This window comes from Corvus brachyrhynchos, unplaced genomic scaffold (genome assembly GCF_000691975.1).
Source record: "Corvus brachyrhynchos isolate BGI_N302 unplaced genomic scaffold, ASM69197v1 scaffold262, whole genome shotgun sequence".
NCBI lineage: Eukaryota > Metazoa > Chordata > Aves > Passeriformes > Corvidae > Corvus > Corvus brachyrhynchos.
In genome coordinates this window covers 3,150,536-3,167,147 of record NW_008236626.1, presented here as the reverse complement: position 1 = coordinate 3,167,147, position 16,612 = coordinate 3,150,536, and the positions used below count along the sequence as shown (strand labels likewise).

At 45.7% G+C, this 16,612-nt stretch overlaps 1 protein-coding gene across 1 annotated transcript in view; it reads right to left on the bottom strand.

Annotated features, from left to right (window-relative positions):
• The window catches only part of UBE2D2 (ubiquitin conjugating enzyme E2 D2), a 31,966-nt gene that overhangs the window by 8,994 nt on the left and 6,360 nt on the right, over positions 1-16,612 (bottom strand). Inside the window, exons 3-5 of the mRNA XM_008644220.2 lie at positions 4,616-4,647; positions 4,447-4,524; positions 4,257-4,362 (exon numbers count right to left, since the gene is read on the bottom strand). Of these exons, the coding sequence (XP_008642442.2) occupies positions 4,257-4,362; positions 4,447-4,524; positions 4,616-4,647 (216 nt within the window). The remainder of the gene's footprint in view (positions 1-4,256; positions 4,363-4,446; positions 4,525-4,615; positions 4,648-16,612) is intronic.

Sequence of the window (16,612 nt, the reverse complement as noted above, 5' to 3'; positions counted from 1 at the left end):
TCAGTTCAACAATTTCCAGTGACAAAAGAAGAAAAGTTAAGTGTTTCCCAGTGTGTCACAGACTGGTTAAGGTTGGAAGGGATCTCTGGAAATCATCTTGTCTCAAGCAGAGCCATCTAAGACAGGTTGTCTGTGATAATGTCCAGAAGCTTTTGAGTATCTCCAAGGTGGGAAAGCCCACAGCCTCCCAAGGCAACCTGTGCTGGTGTTCAGCATCCTCACAGTAAAACTAAAACATGAAGCGTTTCCTGCTGTTCACAGAGACCCTCCTGTGCTTCAGCTTGTGCCCACTACCTCTTGTCCTGTCATTGGGCGCCACTGGGAAGAGTCTGGCTCTATCATCTCCACATCCTCCCTTCAAGTATTTTATAGACACTGAGAAGATCCCCCCTGAACCTCCTCTTCTCCAGGCTGAACAGTCCCAGCTCTCAGCCTGTCCTCCTCATAATGGGAGATGCTCCAGTCCCTCCCTGGCATTCATGGCCCTTCTCTGGGCTCTCCCCAGTACATCCATACCCTCCTTTCCTGGGGAGCCCACACTGGACACATGCTCCAGACACAGCTTCATCCGTGCCCAACAGAGGGAAAGGATCACAGCCCTGCTGGCACCACTCCTCCTCATACAGTCTTCTTTGGAGCAAGGGTAACTCCTGGGAAACCGCAAAAGTGGCTCCATTACAATTGTGAGAATTGAAATATAAAAATGGGCATTTTCCTCAGAATGCCCAACTCAGCACAGCTTGAGACTGACCCATGCTCTGTGACAAAGCCACCCCCAGTTATGCGGGTAAACTCTACAAAGAGCAAACGAAAAGCCAAGATGATGATCAGAAACCAACTTCCTGATTTTGAAACTGCACTGTGAGTGTCCAGTTCAATCTCTGGGTAGTATTACTTCCAGCAAGTCTTAGTGAAGTGATTCATGAAGAGCAGCATCACAGAAAATCCATGCTGCACCAGGCACGGAAGTCTGGACAGTGGGAGCTGAAGTCCTGCACAAATGAGGCTGAGGTTACTCACTGCCCCTCACCACACAGAGCCCTCCAGCACATTCACTCAGGCTCCATGATTCATTCATTACAAAACACGGGCAGAAGTGGGACAGGACAGCAAATCAGCCCAACCTTCACTGCAGAAGTGCTTTAGTTCAGGATTAACTCTTGCACAGACACTTGCCAAATTCAGGAGAAAGCATGTTCTTCCCCCCAAAATGGCTGAGAATAGCTGTAATAATGTTAAAAGACTTCATTCTCCTGTTTCAGGCAACAGGGATTCTTATTTATGCAGACTTGGAGATAATGTTTTTAATTTAAGCCTACGCATTCTGCTTAAGCCTTGGAGTTCAAATTACCCACCAAGGTGTGGTTAAGACTGTATTTTGAGATTATTTATTCTCCAGTATGTATTCTTGAGGGAACACTGAGTTCAGAATTACTAATATAAGCAAGTCAGCTGTTGTACTGAGACAAGCACTGCTGTTCTCCCAAGTTTTAGCTGTTTTAACAATTGTAGGAGGGACAGAACAAAACCCCAAAATGCCATCACCTCTATCATAGCCACAATCACTTTATTAAGTTGCTTACAGACAGCTGGCTCCAGAGTCTGAGGTGCCAAGACCCCTACTTTTACCACTGAATTGGAATGATTAAGTAGCACTGACATGATTTTTCAGTCCTTCCACCAAAAAGTGGCACTTTCAACCCAAAGGAAGCTGGGTTGCAACTTCTGCACACCCCTTCCCCTCTCCCCTTGCAGGTTAAGGTGAAAAACATCTTCATGTACCACACGTTAACTGTGAGCATAACAGCAAGCTGCTGACAGTGCTGCCTCAGGAGGAAGCTGTGCATAGTAAGATCTTTCCTAGAAGGACTGTTTCTAGTCTTCCCAGATTTCTCCATCAGTAGGAAATACATTTTTTTTATAGCTGTGCTCCAAGTTATCTGCTTACAGATTTTAAATTCAAACAGCTTGCTCCCAGTAGCATCCAATTTAAAGGGTGGCACAATTTAAGAAATACCCTAAGAAATCTACACTACAAATAATAAACCGCTGCTTTGGAAGGGATGTGAGCTTACTGCTGAATGTTGTAAGTCTTGTTACTCACCCTAAATTACCTAATCCAACAATTTTTCCCACTAACACAACATTCATTCTTTGATAAGACTGATCGGTTACTAGAAAGCTGAAACATCCTTGAAGTCTGTCACGACACATTCTAATCTGACTGAACACAAGATTTCAACCCTGAAAGATTTAAGTTGCCTTTGTGGACTTTATTTTCATTTGTTCAAGATGGGAACACTTCCCCTAAATATCAGCTCTTTGCTTCTGAAGTTGAGGTCTGCTTTCTGATAGGACATCCCTGTGATTCTGAGGAAAGTATTCCCAGTTCATATAAAGTCGCCTCTAAGAATTTGCTTTGTTGCTCTAATTCCTTCAGTAAATGTAGCCCAAGGGAACCAGGACAAGGTTTTCTCCCAGGTTAGAGCCGTGGGGATATTGTGCTGTGTGCAGCACAGTGTGGGCATTCAGGTGAACTGGTCAGCAATGAGAGAAGTGATCAGCACTACAGAGCCCCCTAAACCCAGGAGGAAGAAGGGCACTGGAAGGGGCAAAGTGGCACAGAACAGCCACCCTGATGCCATGGCTTACTCCAGCTGAGTCACAAGGATACAGTTTGAAAAGGGTAAGAAAAAAGGAGCTCAAAGCAGAACACACAAGGAGACTGAGATGTAAGAGCATACTGCAATTGTATTTGGGCAGTAAAATTAACACTAGAAAGTATTTTCTGAGTGATTAAAGCTGACAGCCACTAATAGGCAGTTCACTGCCACCCTGGAGCAGCCTCTTAAATTCTTGCCCCATCTTTTCCCAATTGTCCTAATTCCAGTCTATCTTCTGGTATTTTCAATCATGCTATCACCCCACCACCCATATGGGTCACTTCAGACTCCCTAAAACCATACAGCACTTTCTCCAGTTAAGCAGCAATTAAATCAAACCAGAACAGACATCAGTGTTTGGGGCTAGCCTGGTGCTTCTAAGAGCAGCCAGTACTGACTGAGCACTTGCAAGGGAACTGCAGCAACCTGACAATCATTTTTTCTTCACTGATACCATTTATTCAGTTCTTTCAAGGCTTTGAGCCTTGCTCACAAGCAGATTCACTTCTAACAAGAGACAAGGAGATACTGTTTTGCCTTTCCATCTGCTTCTACAAATGCCTTTAGCTGGACAGGGAAGGTGGGAACTTCTGTGGGTTCAGGGAAAGGCAGACAGTGACGATGTCCAAGGGATGTACCAGGAATCACCTGTCTGAAGCAGAAAGTGCCTGGGAATATCACATGTACTTGGAGAGAAGGACAGGCAACAGGAGAGCCTCAGAGCAGGGACACTGTGAAGGACAATGTAATCAATGTGACAACTGCAGCATTTGATTACAAGGACAGTGTGAAGATAGAGAATAGAAGGGTCAAGACATGATCACGCACAGGACAGACTCCAAATATTCCTAAACAGCTGTGGCTAGACCTACAAACGTGATCCACAGTTTGTAAATCTACAGTTTCAATAGCCAAAAAAATTCCAACCTGGGTCTTCTTTCAAGGTGTTTAAAGCCTCCTATTTACATGAAATATGAATATTGTTTTACCAGGCAAAGGCTATATTCCAGTGCCCCACAAGCTAACAGTTCACAGGGACCAGGATGATATTAGCTAATTATTTTATATTGTTCAAGCTAGGTAAGTTTTAAACCATGTTTCAGTAGTCCACACCATTGGAAGTTCTGTTAAAAAATTATCAACATGGAGTTTTGATGCTCCCTTGAAAGAGAAATTCTTTTTAACATGCCAAAGAACTAAAAACTTCACTGTTCTTTAAAAGCCACAGCTGCTCCCTTACATATTTTACTCTGGGTGTATTTTGAACATTAAAGTCTTCTATTGTCACACACTAGGTTTAATTCTATATATACTTTTAGTTAAAGTGTTCTGAGGTGAGGTGGTAGGAGTATGTACTCAGTGTAGTAAGACTTATCTGATCCACTGGCAAAGCTGATGTCTCCCTATGGCCACAGGGAAGCTGGATGTCCCAAGCATCCCGTGCTCAGGAATTGGCTGCAAGCTCCATGCAGAGTCACAGGACAGAAGCAGTGACCACAGAAATGGTGGAATCCAGAAGGAATGCAGCAGTTTTTACATCCCAAATCAGTACTTCATTTTAGCAGTGTAAAATGAAATAAGTATTGGAGGTACCTTTTGAAATAGTTAGTGCTGGGGACCACTGTGATCGTAGAATATCAAGACAAATGCTGCCATTACTGTTAATATTTGGATGATAGATTCTTGTTGTAAATGCAACCTGCAGAAGAAGGAAAATTTCAGTGTAGGTTCATAAATATACATAACACGACACAGTAACAGATTTATGGCAGAAGCCACTCACCTTAGGTGGTTTGAAGGGATAATCTGTTGGGAAGTGAATTGTCAAGAAAAATACTCCACCTTGATAGGGACTGTCGTTCTGTTAATGAAAAGGAATCATTGCAGCTTGAGGAGTTACTACAAGACCACCAGTCATAAAAAGCCATGAACATCAATTCTCTCATACTTACTGGTCCCATTATTGTAGCTTGCCAATGGAACACTGAAAGAGAGAGAGATTTACTTCAGTTTGGAGAATCTCAAGTAATGATCTACTTTCTTCCAGACAAAGCAGCACAGAAAAGTCTATTTTAAAAACAAAGCCTTCTGAAAGGCCGCAGGGAAGTGAGCCAAGGAATTAAAGAGAGACAGAGTGAAGCACTCAGCACTCCATAGTCACTTGGTCCTTGCTCCAGGACTGCTGTGGTACGACACATGTGCCCTGCAAAAAATCCCATTACAATAAAAATCCACACAGTTCCAGGCAACTTTTCAGACTCAAAATTGTGAGTTTAAACTTTGTAGTTTCTAATGAATCAGCACTCATGACCGCCCTCTTCAAGCCAGCTACAGCAAAGGTCTAGCATGAACTCACACCTGCTCTCCTGCTCAGACCCGTGACACACAGACAGGAAGCCCAAGCTCTGTGTAAACCACACGTACAGAGGTGACCTAAACCAGTGGTGTCCTCACAATGTGAAAGCCTAATCTCCAGAGAGGCCTCAAGATTTCACTAAAGCAGCAGAAAGAAATGTCTTAAGAGAATGGAGGAATGACAGTCAGCTCCATACTTGGAACAGGATGTGTCAGGACACACTTCAGGTTAAACGGACAGAAGTTAATCCGCATTTGTCTGCATCTGCCCCAGAGAACTTTCACCTGGTAATACAGAGGATTTGTGAAGAATGTTGCTGTGCTGGAAAGGAAAACAGTCAAAGCTGATAGTCTGTAGGAGGCACACTGGGGAGTTCTCAGGGTTCCTGTGTCTCCACAGGCTCCTGTGCAAAGAGCACCAGCCTAGGAAATTATTTGTGAGTTAAGACCATGGAAGCTTCCCTCAGGATGGATGTCACCTACACAGCACCTTCAGAGCTGGGGAGCTGTAGATGACTCCAGTTGTTTCAAGTGAAGTATTCAGGACAAGAGATGAAGCCACCCGGAAGTGACTGTGCTTCACTGGCACCTGGTGTCCACAGCTGTCAGGATTACCTGGGCCGAAAGCAGGCATGTTTTTTTATCTAGCACAAGCAGTTTTTAATTACACATGGTACAGGCATTACAGCTCAGAATGATCTCATACAAGGAAGGAGGAAAAAAGCAGAGTGGGAGCAGCCCTGCAAGGCCAGGGGAGAAGAGTGTTGGGTTGGAACACATTTGTTTTAATCTACTCCTACATTTCTACAGGAATGTGTAACTTTCTATACACTTCAGCACTGAAGAATAGCTCAGAAATGATTCAGAAAGATCTTAGCAGCTCATTTTTTCCTTTTAGAAAGGATACCTGAACTTAGAGCTCTCAGCTCTAACAGAGATGGAGGATTTCCCTACTTAAATATCCCCTCTCTCAGGGGCCTGGCTTTGAGAAACACTACATCCAATGCAGAATTAGGAAACGAAGACAGCAGCTCCCATGTAGCATTCACCCATCTTCAAGGGGTTCAGACACTTTCCCAGGAGCTCCCTGTCACCTGCAGCAGGACAGGGAGAAACCTGGAGGAGAGGACAAAGGGGCAGCAGAAATCCCACAGGAGATTGTAGCCAATCACAACAAAACCAGTAAAAAAAATCTCACAAGCACCAGTAGGTGCTGATGAGATTCACTGTGATTGCTCTGTAGAGGCACCACTAAAAAGAGAACCTCAAATAACCAACTATTCCCTTAAATCCAACAAAACCCCAGAAATAAAAACATATCCACAGGCAATCTCAACTTTTTGAAAGCTAGAAGGGAGTTTTGTGTTTCCCCCCACTCAACTCCCACCCCAGACTTAGATGCTTGTTCAACCTAAGCTTTAAATCCTCACAACATCCAGAACAAGTCTGGTGAACATCGAGATGGATTTGTCATGCAGAGCTTGTTCCAATTGATTCTCTCCTTTGAAATCAGCCATACAGAGGTATTTACAAAGGCAGGGGGCTGTTGGCTTTCAGCAGGTAAGCACAGGTACATGTTTGGAAAGGGCTAAGTCACTGGAAGCACACCAATGTCATCCAGTCCCAAGCACATTTCCAAAACACAGGCGTGAGGTGGGTGGAAGAAAAGCTAAAACTGCACTGCCAAGAAAATCCCATTCCTACAAGTTCACAAGGCAGGAATAGCTCTTTACTTTCCGAGGTTTATGAACTACAGGGATGAGAAGCTTATAGCTGGGCACAGTTTGTATCAGCTGGAATAGCCACAGGACAGCACTCTGCAAGCACAGCGTGTCCTGAACTCAGGGAAACGTAGCTCTGACAAGGCAGCTGTGCAAGACCTGGAGCACGGAGACCTGGAAGAAGGCACCTTTCTGTTGCTGCCACTGCTATCCACTTACACACATCCAAATTGTGGCTCTCAAGAACAAAAGTCTTTCATTAGAGGTCTTTCAGACCAGGAGAACTGAAGAGTACTTTAAAGCTTTCTGTACTCAGTAGTAACTTTCCATTCTCAGCCTTCACCAACTTTTGTTACCACCTCCTCTGCCAGACAATTGTTATCACCTTTGAGAAGGCTTTGGAAAACACAAAGTAGTTTATCACGGCACAAATCACACTTGCTAATTTAAGGGAATAAAAGCCTCTGACTGGCTCTCCCTTTTAGTAATTTCTTGTCTATGAAACTACAAACCTCTTTGAAATACTATTTGGGAAGCAGAAATAGGTTGTGAAGTGACTAGAAGCTTGACCCTACTGCTAAACACTCAAAACCAAGCTGCGCTTCCACTCATTAGAAAGCGCTGCTGAACAGGAACATTCCCACTAATTTCAGTATTTTCACCCTCAGGTTTCAAGTGCTTTTTAAAAATGTAGCCCTACATTTCTACAGGAATGTGTAACTTTCTATACACATCAGCACTGCTGAGTAACTCAGAAAGTAATTACTGAATTACTCTGAGTAATTCAGAAATATCTTGGCAGCTGATTTTTCCCTTTTAGAAAGGATACCTGAGTGTAGAGCTCTCAGCACAGGGAAGGAGGGTTTCCCTACTTCACTCTCCCCTCTCTCAGGAGCCTAGATGCTTTCCTGACATCACTTGTCAGACCACACTGCACAGCAAATTCAGTGTGTGCTGTTTAGGGGGCATTGCAGTCACAGCTTCCAAGGGTTCTCAAAGAGCCTTTTCCACGTTGGAGCTGCTACAGGAAAATGTGAGCACAGAACAGAGTAACAACTCCAGATCACAGCCCAGGGGAACAGACTTGCACGGGAAGGCCAAGAAGACTGTCTGAGGCTGTCCCTTACACAGGGCCTGGCGGGCACACTGATTTGAGTGCAGTTTTCAGACACCATGTATAGTTTAGATATTTGAGTTCAGAAGGCTGTGGGAAGCTGCTTGCTGGTTTGACCACAGAGGTTTTCTAACACCATCCCCTGTGAGAATTCCAGAACAGTTTATTTAGAAGGTGCAATTTAAGATGTGCATTGAGTTGCCCAATCAATAGAGTAGGCATAATACCATTGATACACACGGAAGGTGTTAGAGATACAGACGAGCAGCAAATTTAAGATCAGGATGTGGAGTATTATGGAGTACTCTAAAAGAAACAGAGGGATTCTCCTTGCTGAGGAACTGGACATCCCACCTCAGAAGGAAAAAGGAAAACATGGGAGAGGGCAGGTGCTTGCTGAGAGCAGATACTTTCACGTGCCAGGTCGTTCAACTCCTAAAAAACAGGAAGAGTTTGTTTCACTTCATTTCAAAAACAACCATGTCATTGCTCAAAGGCTGCTAGGGGCACTCTGGCAGCACCACAGAACTAATAGCCAGGACTCTGGAAAGTAAAGTTGCATCTTAAACCCAGGAGACACATTTGGCACAGGCCTCAGTGACCTGTCCGGGCTCCAGAGCCCTGAGTCACAGCAATCCTCACATCACAGGGGTTGTCAGGTCTGCCTTCACTGGTCCCAAGCATTACCAAAGTCCTGTATCTTCCACCAGCCCCGGGTCACTGAGAGATAAGATGGCCTCAATCCAACAACTCTCAGTATCAGCCTTATTTTATTCGCTCGACTGTAAGAGTTCCCAGGCTGATCCAGCTACGGTGATCCAGTTTATCACCTCCACAGCTCCCATCACCTGTGGCTGTTTCACCTCCACATGTGCACATCAGAGACCACAGGCAGAATGGAAACAGAAGGCCTTCCTTACCTACAGACCTCATTGAAACCCCCCACTTTTCAGGGGCTGTGTCAGTCAAATTTTCCTCTGAAGAAATCCTATTATGAGTCTGAACAGGGTGAGTAACTCACAATACACCTGAACTATACCAAGCTTCAATCTGAAGCAAAATTTTGGCACAATTCAGAGAGCTACTGTTAGCAGTAACTCACATCAGCCATTTGCTCAGGAAGTGGGTATTTAGTGGGAAGTGCAAACAGCATAAAACTTAGAAGTCAAACTTTACCTGCTCCATTTCTGGCTCAGTCACTGACCTGCTTTGCATGATGGGCCCAAACATATTACCATTTTTCTCTGTGAACTCATCTAGAAAGCTGAATACACACCAGATAAGGATTACAACTATTATCTAGTGCTCAGGAAACATTCCCATGCTGTCCCTGGTCCATTGTGTGCTCAGCTTTTCACCTCCCAGAACAGACCAAACTGGAATCCCCATACCAGGCTTTTGGCAGACAAAACATTTAAGTACAATGATTAAGACAAGCTGATTGCAGGAATGGAAGAAATTTGTCATGTAATGGCCTTTTGTTATTTACAGGCAGTGATTAAGCTCTTGAACAGATGATCTCTGGGAGTTCCAGCTTCTACTTCCCAGGAACTGGGAGGCCACCACTAACCAAACCCACAACACACAAATGCTGCCTCACATCCAACAGGTAAATCTCTGGATTTCCCCCTCTGGATACAGTGCCCCAGAAAGCTTCACAGGCTCTGACACACACACAAGTTTGGGTTTTGCCCTCAGCAGCTTCCAGCTTCTAGAGAGCCCAGCTGGAAGCCTCCTTGATTTGACACCACACTAAAGAAGCTTTTCTAGTGCTCCTGCTGGGCTTTTTCCACTTGGTGTTCAGCATGGACTCAAACAGGAGCAGACACTGAGCATGCAGCACCTGCTGAAGAGCATTCTCCCTCCTTGGAGATAGAGAGAGCATGTCCTCTGAAGGCACAAAGTCCTTTGGAGTTGCTTCAGCATCAGCAAGCCCAGAGACACCCTGAACCATCAGGGCAGCACAGGAACACAGAGACACACCTACACACACCTTCCTCAGGGTCAGTCTAGTCATGGCTACAAGGAATGAAGTGAGTCTACACATGCACAGATTCCCAAGAACAGACATGAAAACTTAAAAATAGCAATATATCTACTCTTTCTAAAGGTGTATGGAGTAAAGCCCACTTCCAAACAGTATTTGACTCTGATTTTCTGGAAAAGACTTTTTAATGCTATCATATTCAAAACCCCAAACACACTTTACTAAAATAAAATTCCTTACCACTTCTCATCCCATTTTATGCATCAATACTATGCATACACAAGACTCAGAAGGTACAACTGTAAAAATCCATGTTTTCCATGCAGGAGCACAATCTACATGGATTATATTTACGAGCACACAACATGCACCTTCCCTGCTATAAAAGGGAAATAGTTACAAACATGAGCTTAGGCACATATTCTACCAGTTAGGAGAACACACAGCTCCAGATCTGCCCTGACATTCCCCCTACATCCTGCTGCCCAAATGCACCAACCACTTCACCAAACTGGATATAACAGAAGGACCACAAGGTAAGTCCCCAACAGACACGGAGGCACCAGTGAAGCTCAGGTAGTAGCAGCAGCTTCTCATCAAAATACCATTTCACTCTCTACATCTTCAGTTCTGGGGAGATTTCTGAATTTTCTGAAGCCCTGGGTATTATCTCAGTAGAAAGTGATGACATACAACAACCACTTGTACCACTTGTCTCAATGACAAGGTGGGATTTCAGGTTCTGCTCTGTAAATTCAGAGTGAAACATCACAGATTAAAAGGTCTGTGTAAAAAAAAGTGTGTAAGTTCCTTGTCCTTGAAAAGGTATTGCACCAATTCAAGCCCCTGCAGCACAAAACTTCCCAAATTTTGTAGAACAGTTTGGAGAACAAGTTCAACTCCTCCCCTTCACCCCCCAAGACCTCTCTGGAGTGCAAGCACCAGCTGCCTCTGCCTACAGGAGAGGCAAACACACCCCTGGATTTCCTGGCAGGGCATGGATGAGCCCTTTAACATGCCATGCCATTCCCTTCCAGCTGCTCTAAGACTCCCACTACTCACTTGTCACACCTGCAGAGCCAAGTTTAGGAACAGGAAAGGAGCAGCACATGGCTGCATCTACCAGGTAAACACAGAGAGGAACACACCCACGGCTGCTGCACAGAGCTCAGCACCTGTCCCAGAGGTTACTCTGCCTTTTACAGCTCCCGTGCAGTTCCCGAGGTATCGCGAGCCTGACACCAGACCCAGCGAGGTCTTGGCTTCCAGGTGTTGTTGTTGAGGGATTCTGAGAACCAGCTGGTTTCTGTAACTTGGAACAAATGACTCCAGAGTTCCCATAAAACTGGAACTTGTAACACATGCACGATTCAGTTACGGTTTGGTATCACCTACAAACCTGAATGTATTGGATCCCAAGTTGCAAGGCCCACTGTTTTTCCCCTGTGATCCAGGAAGTCTTGCTGGTCAATGATCAAGCCTGACCTTGACCAAACTCATATTAAGCCAAAACCTGAAGAAAGCCACAGCAGTTTCCACTCCAGACAGTTTTTGATCCTTAAGCACATGCAGATTTTGCTTCAGGAATTTACAAGCAGCCTTTAGACCAAGTTCCAGTTTGAGTTACTCAGCTCCCAGGGCTGCCTCACCCTGAGCTGGCTTTCCAGCTGAAGGTATTTTACAGAATTTAAAGTTTCTGCCATCTCCCCTACAGCAAAATACCCCTGGGGCTGGGCCCACTGCTGTGGATCCTACCATTAACCTGACGCATCTCACAACTCTTAATGAGTCCCTTAGCAAAAATGAGGAAGTGGAAGCACAGCACAAGGTTCAAGGTGTCCTGCCTAAAGGCCAAGTTGAAGGAAACGACTGCCATTAAATCCACAAAGGAGATACCCTAAAAGCTACAAAAATCTCACAAGAAACTGACATTTAGGCTCCAAACCCCAATGTAATTGTACTCTTAAGTTCCCAACAAACCAATCCCTGCTCAGGGGTTCCAGGAAAGCATTTTAAGGAAGATGGAATGTGCTTATACCACAGATCCCCCAGCTGTGGTTCCCAAGTCATGAAAGGCATCAGCTGCCAGCAAGGCCTTGAGGCTCACAGGTAAACCAGTGCCACCAGCCTTGCTCAACCCCACGCTACCCTCATGCCTGCCCTCCTCCTGTTCTGCTTCCCAGGAGCTGGTACATTGCTTTTAATACATACCTTAACCCAGGCATCCACAAACTGCACAAGAAGCTTTCAAAGAACTATCACACACAAATGGTTTAAGTCTCATAAGTTTAACCCTGCATATGTTTCAAGTTATAATTATCAACTCCGAAGACTTTTGTTAATGAAGTTCCAATTTACTCCTCTAGACAACAAATCCCTCCCCAGTCTAACACACACCTAGTAAAACCTGCTCTGGCCAAAAGGTAAGACTAGTTTTAAGGATTAAGTTAATGCTAACACAGCCTTCAGTAAGAAAACCAACACAACTGCCAACATCAAGAAGCCAATCAGGCAAGTAAAAAGCCAGCACACTTTAACAGTCAGCTCCAGCAATTTTACTAAGCCTTGGTACACAGCAGAGCTCCTCAAATCCACTCCAACACACTATATGGATCCCTCTATATTATCCAAAGTCCTCTTAGCTTGAACTCCATGGGCTTTCCACCCTGCTCCAGTTTGAGCTGCTTTCACACTGTACTTTACTGAGAAACCACATTAGTGTGATTATAAACCTAACTTCTGCCTCAGGTTGCTGCTGTAAGTGAAATAAGCTTTTCATCTGCCTTTAGCAGGTTTACTTGCTTGAAGCCCCTGAACCCTTCAGCAACAGGCAGTGTAGGGAGATGTTACAAAATCCTGACTTATGTAACCAAAAAGGAACTCATAGCCACTTAGCCACGAATTGTTCCCAGCTCCCAACAGAGTAAAGCCAAGCAATAGGGAATGAGGGCCAAAGTCGAATTGATCACACCCTGCCTCACCTCAGGACCTGGCACAGAGGAGCTGCCAGCTCCCTGTGCAGGGCCAACAGGACAGGAGAGTGGGAAGAGCCTGTGCACCTTCCCTGGACCAGCAGCATCTCCCTGCCAGGTGCCAGAGCCTGCATCCAGCAGGCATTTCCCTCAGCTCTGCTCTCTGCTTGCCCAGCAGCACTGGGCACAAGGCAGTGTCACACACGTGCACCAAGGTCAGACTAGCAATTCCCTACAGTGTCCATAAGTGCTCTCCCACCCACAGGACTCTCGTTCCAGAGTACCTGCCACTCTAATGCTGTCACCACAATTAACAGAAGCATTTTAATCCTTTCCTTTTGACAAAAACTGCTTTTGCAATGCTTGAAGTCACTAAGATCCTCCAACTCTGACTCCTCACAAGACTCTGCAAAAGTCAGAAGGCAAGAGAGCAGCACGAGAAGTCATGAAACACAGCAATAACCAAGGCACATGCTATAAACAAGCTCTGATGTAACTGTCACCTTTCCTTTTTACATTTTTTTTTCAAAGTCTGAACAGGAAGAAGACCAAAGCAATGTGTAACTTCCTCCTGGTGTAGAGTCTGAGTATCAAAACACCTCTCTAGCTAACAGAAGCTGCAGCAGCATTCTCTGTACACAAGCTCTCCAACACAGATGGGCTGCGCTGGCAGCTCCACGCACACAGCGAGAGGCCCAGCGGAAGAACCCAGTTGCTCCCACTGGCTGCGGTACAGAACTGGCAGCACAGAAATAACACCAGGTCTGCTCAGCACAGGTAGCACAACGACAACTCTGACCACCAGCGCTGGTCTGCACCATTGCCCTCACACATCCCACCCCCAGGCACTGCTCCTTTTGGCAGAAGTGATGCCTAAGCATCTCTGGAGCTCAGGCAGCTCTGGACTCCAGGACTACAGCAAGCACTACCACCCTCTTCCACAGCTAAACAGGAACAGCGCTATGGAATTCAGAATTCAGTTACCTGGTTTTGGGGCCTATGCATTACAAGCAGTAGTAATCCTCAATTCCTCTGCTACAGAAAGTGTTTTACTTGAGCAGGGCTCAAGCACAGCTGCTGCTTTCCCCTCCCCCTCACCCGCTGATCACACAGGGGAACCCGTGAAAGACAATGAGCTAACCTTTTCTTCACTCTCCCATTCAAAGAACTCCAAACGGTGCCCTAGTTATCCAGTTAAAGGTATTGCATTCCCTAAAGATAAGCAACACAGATGGGGATGTGGCTGAATCCAAAGGGTTTCAGCTTAAACCTTAAAATGGAAGGCATTCACTCTGGCCCTCCTGTATATCCCTCCCATCCCACCCTTGGATTGCTTCACACTGCTTATCTTATAAAATACATTCAGGATAAAACAGATCATTTTTACATATATATAAAAATACCAATTCAATTGCTGTACTTCAGTGTTACCCACAAGGACTCTGCCTGGCAGTATTGCTTACACCCCAAGCACTTCTCACAAGAAAACACTTCAAGTTTCCGACCCATGATCCAATAAAAGCACCTAAACAAGAATTTGGAGCTGCGCTGCCCGAAATATTGTGGTGAGTAACACAGGCAGCAATCTGAGAGCAGGTCTCACCCAGCCTGAGCTCTTTTGGAGCATCTGCTTAGCGAACAGCTGCTGCTGTGTGCACACGTTACCCCAGCTCGAGCAACTGTGCCACCAGTGCCACACTGGGACAGACCCTGCAGGTTTCTGTGCTGCCTCACACGCCGGCAACAACACTACTGGCTCACTGCTTGTTCTGCCCCTCTCGCAGCCCAGCCGAGTTCAACATACAAGAGGCCATTTCGGGTAATGTATCAAACCTTCACTCTTGGGATTTTCTCCTTTCCAAGTTCTCAGCCCTGTGTTATCCGAGGACACAAAAATTTTGACAAAAACCTCACAGAAAGCCTTCGGAGTTCAGTAAAAACCCAAACTGCCAAGAGCAAGAGCCAGTGGCCAGACTGAGCCCTGCACACTGATATACCATGACTGATAACACCCTTAAAAAAAAGCCAAAGCAGCAGTTTTCTCTCCCATCGTGTCTCTGTGCTCGAGCCCACTGGGATTATTCCTACTCAATCCACATTCTGCAGGCTTCTGCTCCTGACACAAGCTGCAGCAGCAAAGGTCAGAAACTGGCTGTCCCCTCGTTATCCTGACAGGGACGGCCACTGCACACTCCCAGAGACCAGAACAGCCCTGAGATGATGATAGGAGCGCTCTCCACGGGGTTTAAAATAGCCGGAGCATAAACAGCCAGCCATGATTACTGAAGCAGTTACACTGAGACACCCACAGCAACTCACTCAGAGCGCTCCTTCCAGCCTGTAGCTTCACTCCCATCCAACTTTCAAAGCAGCTGGGCTGCTACAACAGGCAGATTTACTTCCCTCCCCATACGTTGTTCTGTGGAAATGCTGCCTCCAGCCCCATCACCTTCCTCTACTCCACAGCCACCACGTTCACTCCACTGAAACTCTCGGCGCTTTGCAGAGCTCACACAAAACTGCTTTGGTGATGCTCTCGCTACTTCCCAAGGGTTTGAAGACTCTCAACCCTACACAGTCCCCATTATCTCTCAGGAGTCTTTATTTTTGAAAAGCAGCATGAAGAGTCAGTCCACAAGCATCCAACATTAACAAAGACTCCACACATCCAGCTTTTCTCCTGTTACAAACCAGCCTGGAAACACAAGTGCTCTCAGAGTGTTGACTCCTGACCCTCAGCACGCACTGAACTACAACCAAGCAGCTTTCCTGAGTTATCTGACACAAGATTCAGCCTCTCCACGACAGCCCTGCACTGCCTGTGTGTGCCCCCCAGAGCCATATTTACCCTATTCAACATCCACTGCTGTGTCTCTCAGGTCTACCAACCCACTGTCGAGGAGCAAGAGCTCATCCAAAGCACCTGTGAGCCCACAAACACTGGAAAAGTCCTCAAAATGCCCCAAGGACCACTAAAATAAGGGACAGAACACTGCAGAGAAGCAAGACTCAGCTGCAACACAACTTCCTTATGTAACTCACTACCGGATCTGCAGCTGGAAAATCCAACAGTCTAAAATCATACTCCAAATACCTCCCTTCCCAGTGCTACCTATTCCACAAGCATAAGTAAGGCTTCAAACTCTCTTCCATCTTCTTCTCCACCTGAGCTTTAACCTCATCAGTAGGACACATGAAGCTTCACAAAGCCTGCAAGGTAACCTACAACCAAAGCAGAGATGTTAACACAGACCCAACACTACAAACGAAACCAAAGAGGGCTACAGAGTGAGCTGTGAGGTAGTGGGCTTACAGATAGTTCTAGATAAAAAATAATGTACATAGTGATCAAGAGGAAAAACACTATGGGAGGGATGTTTCCTACACCTGAACCTTGTACAGATTCCAAACTGACAGCTACACATTTTGCAGGGAAAAGGATACAAATTCCCTGCCTGAGTCACCAAGGTAATACAAGTGGACTTCAATTACCATCGAGGATTTTTTTCCTGATAAAAGACACTGATGATCAAGCAAACACTGCCCTAAGACGACAGTGGACTGGGCAGCAGCGTTTTTCCAAAAGGCCAGGACATGGAGCACGGCACAGCTCCCGCTCCAGGAGAAGGGAAGCTCGTAGCCTTCCCTACAAGCCTGCGGGATGACTCAGGCTGTAGAACAGCGCTAGCTCCATTAAAAGAGCAAACCACACTACAGTGTGACAGGTTTACTGCGCTCAGCTGCCCGTCACCGCGATCCTTGTCGCTGCTGGGGGAGGCAGAGGAGCCCTTGGACACGGA